The sequence below is a fragment of the Nematostella vectensis genome, chromosome 1 (assembly GCF_932526225.1).
Source record: "Nematostella vectensis chromosome 1, jaNemVect1.1, whole genome shotgun sequence".
NCBI lineage: Eukaryota > Metazoa > Cnidaria > Anthozoa > Actiniaria > Edwardsiidae > Nematostella > Nematostella vectensis.
The window spans coordinates 13794963-13805507 of record NC_064034.1 but is presented as its reverse complement, the minus strand read 5'-3'; the positions used below and the strand labels follow the sequence as shown (position 1 = coordinate 13805507).

Sequence of the window (10545 nt, the reverse complement as noted above, 5' to 3'; positions counted from 1 at the left end):
ATGACGGTCCCTACGCTGCGTGCAACTTGTTTAGCTGGGCAATAAACGGTCCCCTTGGAAGAGAAGCCGAAGGTGAAACCGTTCGTACCGCTAATCTTATCAATTTTCAAAATGATCTCAATCAACAGTTCGAGAATTATTGCAATCTAGAGTTTAGTTATTCTACTTATTCGGAAAATCTTGCTCTCTCTCACAAAACGACCGTCGCGCACTTGAGATAATAACGAACACCAGTGAGCTCAAAGACGGCCGTTACGAAGTTATGTTACCATGGAAACACTATGCACCGGCGTTACAAAATAATCGGCAACAAGCTAAAGGGCGTCTACAGTCCCTCAAGAAACGATTATTGTCGGACGCAAATCTTCACGAAAAGTACGCAACGTTCATGAGTGATCTAACAGAAAAAAGCTATGCTCAAAAGGTCCCACCCAAAGATCTAAAGAAAGAAAGCGCCTTCTATCTCATTCACTTCCCAATCATGCCGACCTCCTCTAAGCCGAAAGTCGCAACTCACTAGTTGAGTGCTAACCCGCTTCAGAATGGAACCCATAGCCTTCATGTCCGACGTCGAAGCGATTTTCTACCAAGTGCGAGTACAAGAACGCGATCGCAATTACCTAAGATACCTATGGTGGCCAGATGGAAATCTACAGGCAGAACCAGAAGAGTACCAGATGCTGGTCCACCTGTTTGGATGTGTCTCGTCACCGAATTGCGCTAAAGAAAACTGCTGAAGACTACAAAGCAGACTACCACACATCAGTCATTCAAACCGTAGGGAAAAGTTTCTACGTGGATGACTGTCTTCACTCCACCCCTACAGAAGCAGAAGCAGTGAGACTAGCAACCGACCTTCGCGAGTTACTAGCGGGAGGAGGATTTCGTCTCACAAGTTCGTATCAAATTCTAAAGACTTGCTAAGTTCTCTTCCAGAGTCTGAAAGAGCCACATCAGTCAAAGATCTTGATTTCGATCCTCAACTGAGAGAGAGAGAGCATTGGGAGTTCAGTGGAACGTTAACTCCGATACATTTAGCTTTAAAATCAATTCGAAAGAGAAACCAACTAACAGAAGAGGTTTGTTATCCATTATCAGTTCAATCTACGATCCGCTTGGATTCGTATTTCCAAGCACTCTACCATCGAAGGCAATCCTCCAAGACCTTTGTCGCCAAGGGCTTGGATGGGATGACGAAATCCCAGATGCAGCAAAGGCTAAGTGGGAAACCAGGCTGCAAGATCTACCCAAGCTTGAAGGTTTCTCTATTCCCAGATCCTTCAAGCATCTGAACTCCGAAGAAATCGAGGAATATGAGCAACATCACTTTTCTGATGCGTCAAGCACAGGATATGGCGCTGTCTCGTATCTCCGACAAATCTACGCCAATGGCAAGTCAAGCTGCTTCCCTGTCATGGCAGAATCAAGACTGGCACCACTAAAAGCAATGACGATTCCAAGAATAGAGTTGTCCGCCACTGTACTAGCCACTTGTCTAGACAAAATGATCACGCAAGAAATCGACCTCCCACTAGCAAGGTCCACCTTCTGGACAGATAGCACATGCGTTATTCGCTTCATCGAAAACCGAGAAAAACGATTTCAGTTCTTTGTGGCGAACAGAGTCGCCGCCATTCTAGATCAATCCGATCCAACGCAGTGGAGATATGTAGACACCGCAAACAACCCTGCTGATAAAACTCCGAGAGGCATGTCAGTAGATCGGTTACTGCAAAATGAGCGTTGGACACAGGGGCCGGCGTTCTTGGGACAAGCAGAAGAAACCTGCCCACAGCGACCCGCAAGTATTTGCGAAATTCAACCAGATGACCCAGAAGTGAAAAAGAATCGTCAGTCTTTGGGTCTATGTCAAAAGAAGAAGACTCCTTCAGTCAGGTATTCAACAAGTTTTCCTCCTGGGCAAGACTCGAGCGAGTAATAGCCTGGATATACAAGAGCAATTTGCGACGACAAGTAAAGAAGCGTAGAAGTGAGGGAACACTACCCTGCAATCATGACATCAAGTCAATAATCCCTTTGAGTGTAAAGGAAGTAAGGCAAGCCGAGCTTGAAATCCTCAAACACATCCAGAAACTCGGCTTTGAGAAAGAGCTTTCGACTCTCAAGTCAAACGCGAAAATCGAGAAAGATGCAAGTCTCAAAGTCAAGCAACATCTACAAGCTTTACCCGATCCTAGATAACGGGTTACTACGCGTAGGAGGACGGCTTCATCGCACCTCGATCGACGACGCCGCTGAACACCCGATCATAATTCCAAATCAACACCACGTCGCGAGATTGGTAATTGAGTTCTATCATAAGTTATCCGGTCACTCGGGTATCGAGTACGCCATCTCTCTAGTGCGTCAAAAATTCTGGATTATCGGAGCGAGATCCTCGGTACGCAGTGTTACTAAATCGTGTTTCCATTGTCGTAAACGCCAGGCTCCAGTCGTTCAACAAAAAATGGCAAATCTACCAGAAGATCGCGTCACTGCTTCAAAACCGCCGTTTACGTGTGTAGGAGTAGATTACTTCGCTACTTTCCTAGTGCGGAGAGCAAGGGGCGAAGTCAAGATGTACGGAGTTTTGTTCACCTGTCTCGCGTTAAGAGCCGTGCATATCGAGATAGCAAACTCGCTGGATACAGATTCATCATCAACGCACTCCGTCGATTTACTGCGAGAAGAGGTCTACCAGAAGAGATGCGTTCGGAAAAAGAGAACTACGAAAAGCAATCAAAGAATGGAATCAAGCACAGATTCATGATTACATCAGTCAACGCTGCATCAAGTGGACATTCAACCCCCCTGCTGGCTCTCATTATGGATGTGTGTGGGAGCGCTGCATACACACTGTGCGCAAGGTCCTGCGCGCTGTAGTCAAAGACAGCGTCTGGATAATGAAAGTCTGACAACTCTGATGTGCGAGGTCGAATCTATCGTCAACGGTCGACCTATCACAAAGCTATCTGATGATCCACGTGATGCAGAACCCCTTACGCCTTACCACACCAGGTATAAATAAAAGGTATCTTCACACTCGCCCGCCCTTTTATATGGGGTGGGCAGAGATTTATTTCTCATAGTTTGTATTCCTTTTTCAATTTTCTCGGCTTGAAAATAAATCTCTATTCGGCCAAACAAACCTGTGTCTGTGATTGATGTATTCATTTAAGTTACTGTTGGGATCTTTTCTTGTGCCATAGAATAGGGGAATTAAAATTAGGTGCATTCCTGATGGCAGCTGGAAGAGCGTTCCAAGCCCGTATTGTTCGTGGGAAAAAGCTACTGTATAAAAGTAGCAGTTTCCTTTCACGCTTGGTTGAATATAGCAGCTGGAGTCCAGTGACCGTGTCGGCCTAATAACCTTGTTGTCAAGATAGTCAGGGAGGTGTAGTACTGATCTATCATTGATACACAGTGGACGGGTATTCAGTGACTTATATATCATAGACGAACGAATATATATCATGGACGCTTAGATTACCTCCAAGTCGCCGTAGCCTTGTTGTTCATCTAGAACCGATGCAGGAATAACTTCAGGAGCCGGAACAGCTTGAGGAGCAGGAGCCGCGTGTTCTCCAGCTTGCAGGTATTGAACTTCAGGAGCTCGTGGTCGACCAATTTAATATAAGGGTCGTGGTCGACCAATTTAATATAGGGGTCGTGGTCGACCAATTAAATATGGGTCGTGGTCGACCAATTTAATATGAGGGTCGTGGTCGACCAATTTAATATGAGGGTCGTGGTCGACCAATTTAATATAGGGGTCGTGGTCGACCAATTTAATATAAGGGTCGTGGTCGACCAATTTAATATAGGTCGTGGTCGACCAATTTAATATAGGGGTCGTTGTCGACCAATTTAATTGAGTTTCGACCAATTTAATATGAGGGTCGTGGTCGACCAATTTAATATAGGGGTCGTGGTCGACCAATTTAATATAAGGGTCGTGGCCGACCAATTTAATATAGGTCGTGGTCGACCAATTTAATATGAGGGGCGTAGTCGGCCAATTCAAATGTTTGAAGGCTATTGGTGGATATATCAATCTTTGGCGTAGCTAAAAGGCATTCTAGAAATATGACGCATCCTGATATGAGATTGATTGCGTTCTCTTTTGTGTGTATATTTCAGAACCTCAATAAGGAACTCCAAAATATCAGAAAGAACATGGAGGACCGGACAAAACCTTTTGTGGCAGCCTTAAAAAAGAAGGCGAGCGATTATACTCAAAGGCCACTAACCGATTTAAACTAGTATGAAGCACTTGAAATGTTTGAGAACCTCCAAAATGGGGCGAGGGACGCGAAGGATGACAAGGCGGAATATTAACGGATTGCTTTCCAGACTGCTAGGACAAAACTGGATTACCCCAAAGAGCAATCCCCTCCACTGCTGGCACGCCTACTAGGCGACAAAGACCACCAGGCGATATTTGAGGCAGTGGCAAAGGTGGAGAAATCGATGCGGGGAAAGAGTGATAGCTATAGGTAACGTAAGGTAACGTATAAAGTAATTATTTCATGCAATACCCGCTATATCCGCCTTATCCGGAGTACACGGTGTATTCTAAGCTAAGTTGATGTGTTTAGTTGATGAATTCATGCAATAACCGCTATACCCGCCATACCCTTGAGTATCCGGTGTATTCTAAACAAACTTGAACGTTCTTTGATAATGAATTCAGTCTCGACCTCATGCTTAATCTATTCCATTCAACAATACTATGACATTAGTAGTAACTGTAAGTTTCTTACGATTTAGAAATCGTTCAACTTTGTTTTGAATACACCGTGTACTCCAGGAATTGAGAGTATTGCAGGAATTCATTATCTTATTGATTGTTTGTTCGATTGACTGATTGATTGATTGATTGATTGATTGATTGATTTTGTATCTGCCCCATACAACATATATATCAGCACTGTAAATAGACTACGTGATAAAACAGTTCAACTTTGTTCTGAATACACCGGGTATTCCGGGTTTGACGGGTATAGCGGGAACTGATCGAATTTATTACTCTTGTGTTAGTTTGTAAGTAGAATCATAGCGGGTGTTGTTTCACGCATGTTGTTGTGAGAAATGCATACTTTTGTTTTATTTCTACTGTGTTACGTAATCATCTTTGTGTTCCCTATTGAAAATGAACAAACAACCGCCTTACAATGGCATTACTGAAACTACCCAATGATAAAGCAATGTGGCTACTCTATATAAAGAGACAGAAAAAGGCAAGAATCAGTTCATTCACTATGAGTAGGCCGTGCTCTCAGCTCAACAGAAAGCTCATAAGGGATGCGGCCGAATGCCACCTCGTCGGACCAATACAAAACCTCTGTTCTGTCATATCATTTAAATGCATCTGGAGGGTAGATGAAATAGAAAACGCGTTGTCGTGGATTTGTTCAAAAAGAGAAGAATGCGATACAGCGCTGGCGAAACTTAAAGAAGTCTCATTTTTCTTCTCTGCCATAAGCACGTCTAAGCTAAGGCAAACTAAAATGTCTGAAGAGGTAAAATTGTGAAAACTATATAAAGATATTTTTTTCGCTATTTACTTTCTTTAAATATACTTTTGGGTTTTTTTTGCAGGCAACAAACGAAGAGTCAGGACGAGATGACGAGGAGACGGTCGTTGCATCTCAAGTTTCTACGCCGGGGAAGCAAATATATCCTGCGATTTCATACTGGGTTGCATGCCAGATTACCTTTTTAGATGGAGACGAGGATAACTATTTTGGCAGTGACGCAGAGACGTTCAACAAAATGGAAGCTGAGTATCGCAGCTGCCAGCCTTTCAGCATGCGAAAGCGACAGCTCAACATTTTACTAGAGAAGATGAAAGGAGAGAGGAGTTTGCGCCAGCAACTAAACAAGGCCCGTAAATCTAAAATGCTGAAAAGCCGAAGTAAAGGCTGGTGGATCTGGGAGTTCCACACAACTTGCTGAAATTATTACCGGAAGACCCCGAAGATGCAATGCCCGAGGAAATAATCGTGGAACTAGGCCGGATTAGAGAGGATCACCAGAAGTCTGAGGCTGAGAAAAGGAAAGTCATGGCAAGAGCGGCATTCGAGAGCCATTGGGTGAGAGCGACTGAGACTGAGCTGCACCGATGTTCGTCGAGATTGCAATCAATCACGGACACGGCGTTGAAAAGCGCTCTTGCGTTGGTGGTGCAACTTGTTAGCGACAAGCTCAAAAGTCAGCATACCAACACTGGTACTCTGGCTTGCGAGACGGCGATTGAGGAAAGACGGAAGGCGTGAATCAGCTGGGGGCTCCTCGACCAACGATGTGCGCATTTGTAGCTAAACTTATGGGATCCGCTACCAAGCTGCGACGATGAGGCAGACAGTGACCAATATTCTTTGGTTCGAGACAGCGGATGCCCATCCCAGACACACACCCCTCCTCGCCAAGGCTCAAGTGACGATAAGCCAACATGTGAACATGTGTTTTTGTTACCTTTTTGCTGATCAAATTATTCGAGCCTTTCACGCTTTTTTAGATACCAAAGACCCCATCATGGAGCCCAAAACCAAACAGATGGGAATCACCAGGGATAGAATTGATGGCATTTACTACACCGGCCAAGCGCCGTTCCCTCACCCAGACTCCCAAGGGACGACGCAACCGACTCAAGTTTCGTAAACCGCAACCGACAGACAAAGGGCAAATAAGACTGGACGGTTTTCTCAGCCAAATGTAATCTTTTTAATGTTCTTTAAACACGATATTCTTCCTGATACTCTGTATAACAAAGTCGCCATAAAGTCTGAATAAAGTCGTGTGCCTGCATATACGCACAACGCTACGTAATGATACCAATTGTCAAGATTACTTAAGAGATTAAAGGTATTTTACCTACACAAATACAATTAAGGGTTTTCGTAATGCACACTTTGTAAGACGCTTGTTAGTCCGATCTTGTGGCGGTATACATTTACTAAATACAAAGAAACATGTCGAAACGCCAAAATTAGAATGACTGTAAGTACATCATGTCCCACCTAGCCTTTCCTGTCCACTTAGTGGCTATCCATGGTGGCGTATTTTCTGTTCGCTCGATTGAGCAACGAGTTGGGGCTTCTCCCTTTTTGGAAATGGAAGTCGGGGTCTCTTAAGATCGAGGTCCACTGCCCGAACCCGTATCTTTTGAGACCAACTTTAAGATATTTCTCCTCTTCGGGCGTAAATAAGATCGATTTTCTGCGGGCTGGGCATAGTTTTTCGAGGCATTCGCGCGCCTTTGTGGCGACTTCGCGTGAACGCTGCTTGCGATAGTGCACTTTGGCGACGTTCGAGCTGTGCTTCTGATCTTCAGAGATGGCGCTTCGATCGGCACTTTTCAGCACTTTGTAGCTAGACGTCTCGGCGATTTGTCGGTATCGTGTGGGATGAACATACTTGCCAGTCGCTTCAAACACAAGTTTGCTCATTAGCTCACCGAGCTTGTTGTGCTGACCCCCGTTTCTCGTAACTAGGACGTACTCGCACTTGGGTTTGAGTAGCGGGCGAATGTAGGTTATGTATCCCTCGAGCACACTCATGTTTGTGTCGGTCAGGAGGAGCGAGTCGAAGCCGTACTTGCCCGCTGTTTTGAACATTTTCTGGTCGGCAAAACCTCCGTTAGTCTTGGCAGTGCGCACCATACTAGTTCTGCAATGGCCTTCAGGTATCCGATTCAACCGGCATGACCCAACTGCCACTCGCTCTGCATTGAATCGGCAAATTTGAAAAGTAGATTAGGCGAACACAAGCAAAAGTCCACAATATCTAATGTGAGATGATCTTCGTCCTCGCTGCAAAATTTCAGAAACTTCAAGCATTTTCTAACCAGTTGCTGCGCTTGTCGATCACTTTTGCAGCCCCCACCACTGCCCTTGAGCCACGCGGTGAATTGTTCAGCAAACGTGCAAGACATGTCAAACGATGGGACGCCATTACTTGAACGTCGTTGCCCCTTATCCTTTTCCATTTGGCTTCGAGAAGCTTCGATGTCTGAGTCGCTGGGTTTCTCATCAAAGTAATAAAACCATGGATGCTTTTTCTTGACGTGTTTTTTACACCCTCTTTGAGTTCCAAACCCATCGTTATGGCAGTCTGGTACAGGGCAGTGAAACAGCCCGTCATTTTCGTCTTCTTCTAAGTGCATTCTTTTTGGTTTCTTCGCAGCATTTGGAAGAAGCGACCAGCGTATCACATTACCCTGCTTTACCATCTCTTGTCAGCAACAGTTAATGCGAGAATGAGAAACGTATGCGGCGTACGGCATGTTTAATGCTATCAAATACGTGAAAAGAGCCAATCAAACACTGCCACGCGACAGTCTCGAAATAGTGGCAGCAGTCTATTGGTTGTGGGCACGATAAACCAAAATGGCATGCCCAAGCAAGTCTCGGCATGCCCTTGCTTTTGCACAGCTTGTGCGATTCTAGGCATCGCTTTGAAAGATCATATCTTTTGAGATTGAGAAACAAAACAATAGATGCGGAACTTTTGTTCATGTTTTCGAAAAAGGGAACACCCCACTTCGGTCCATTGTGGCCCTTTTGTTGTTCCTTTTCAAAAAGAAACTTCACCATTTAGGCCAAATCGGTCCCACTGTTCCTATACTTTTAACCACTTAGGAACAAGCGTTCCCTTTTAAGTCTATTAACCGTAGCAAACAGGAACTTTTGTTCTTTTTGAGTGGTGGTCCTCAATTGGGAACGCGTCAAAAAAGGAACTGTTGTTCCTAATTGCATCAATTAGGACCAACAGTTCCTTTGTGGACTTCGAAAAGGGAACATTTTGTTCTTCATTGTACAAACAAGTCCTTTTGTTCCGAAGCGTGCCATTAGCGTTCCGATTCTTCACCTCTAAACGGAACAACCGTTCCGTTAAGTGATAATTTATTCAGTTCCTTTCGCGGATATAGGAACACAACAAAAAACACGCGGAACTGTTTTCGAATTTAAAACGTCTCGTGTGTAGCTCAATCAAAATAAACCTCAAACGCGAATAGAGCAAGCCCTCATAAACTACCTCAAGCAGTATCACGGTAACTTTGGCGTTCTATCGTTGCGCATACCGAAATTAAATGCAGAATAATCAAATTATGGAAACGTATATGATGATGATGATGATGATGATGATGATGATGATGATGATGGTAATAGTAATAGTAATAGTAATAGTAATAGTAATAGTAATAGTAATAGTAATAGTAATAGTAATAGTAATAGTAATAGTAATAGTAATAGTAATAGTAATAGTAATAGTAATAGTAATAGTAATAGTAATAGTAATAGTAATAGTAATAGTAATAGTAATAGTAATAGTAATAGTAATAGTAATAGTAATAGTAATAGTAATAGTAATAGTAATAGTAATAGTAATAGTAATAGTAATAGTAATAGTAATAGTAATAGTAATAGTAATAGTAATAGTAATAGTAATAGTAATAGTAATAGTAATAGTAATAGTAATAGTAATAGTAATAGTAATAGTAATAGTAATAGTAATAGTAATAGTAATAGTAATAGTAATAGTAATAGTAATAGTAATAGTAATAGTAATAGTAATAGTAATAGTAATAGTAATAGTAATAGTAATAGTAATAGTAATAGTAATAGTAATAGTAATAGTAATAGTAATAGTAATAGTAATAGTAATAGTAATAGTAATAGTAATAGTAATAGTAATAGTAATAGTAATAGTAATAGTAATGAGACAGTGACTATTAACTTTCGCTTGAAAAAAATTATGATAACTTGAGTAGTCACAGAAGGATGGAAGTTTTGAAAACGGGCTTCAACATAGCCTCCCGGTTATTCTGGGTCAGAACTACTGTCTCTATGCTGGCTTGCACATAATTACTCGACTGTGGTCGGTTACTTTCCTCACTTCTTGCGATCGTTGATTATAGGCAAAGTACTGGCATTGTAAGGAGGAAAAAGATTCGATCTTGATCTGATGAATCTGGGAAGCAAGAAAGCGATACGCTGGCTAAACTGTTGGGGAGATCCCGTGCAAGTCCGTAGAGAGTCGGTGGTGATTGAAGAACGTCTACAGAAAAAAGCTCTATTGGTTGAAAAGGGGAGGCTATAGGGGATATAGGAGAACTGGCCCTCAGAGATCCGTAGAGCTTTGTAGCGGGTAAACTGCACAAACATAAGGCACACCTGGCTGACATTGGGAGAATAGCGCCGACTGCGAATCGCGATGAAGTGTTAGGTTGGATAAATGGAGGTGTTATCAATTTTCCCCTACTTTTAAACTTTCACAAAGGAAGCTTTAAAGAGAGAACTATAACTCGGACCGCCCTCCTAGCAGATAATTCCGCAATAATGTTTCGTGCAAAGCATTTGGAGAGTTCATCTTTAAAACTCTTTTGGATCGACTAAGGACTGGGGCGTTATCATTACTGGGGAGAGTGGGATCCACAGCACCCCCGCACCTTGTTTCACCACTAACAGTCGAACCATCAAAGCCGAGGCTTCGTCAAGATGCGAAATACTTAAACTTATGGATAAAAGATAAGCCATTCAC

The 10545-nt window shown here is 43.0% G+C and overlaps 1 protein-coding gene across 1 annotated transcript; it reads left to right on the top strand.

The window, feature by feature from the left end:
- Positions 1 to 642: 642 nt before the first annotated feature.
- On the top strand, positions 643 to 1939 carry LOC116612845. Its single transcript, XM_048721342.1, has 3 exons — positions 643 to 895; positions 937 to 1018; positions 1099 to 1939. Exons 1-3 carry the CDS (start codon positions 643 to 645, stop codon positions 1937 to 1939), a joined length of 1176 nt encoding a protein of 391 aa, XP_048577299.1.
- The last annotated feature ends 8606 nt before the right edge of the window (positions 1940 to 10545 follow it).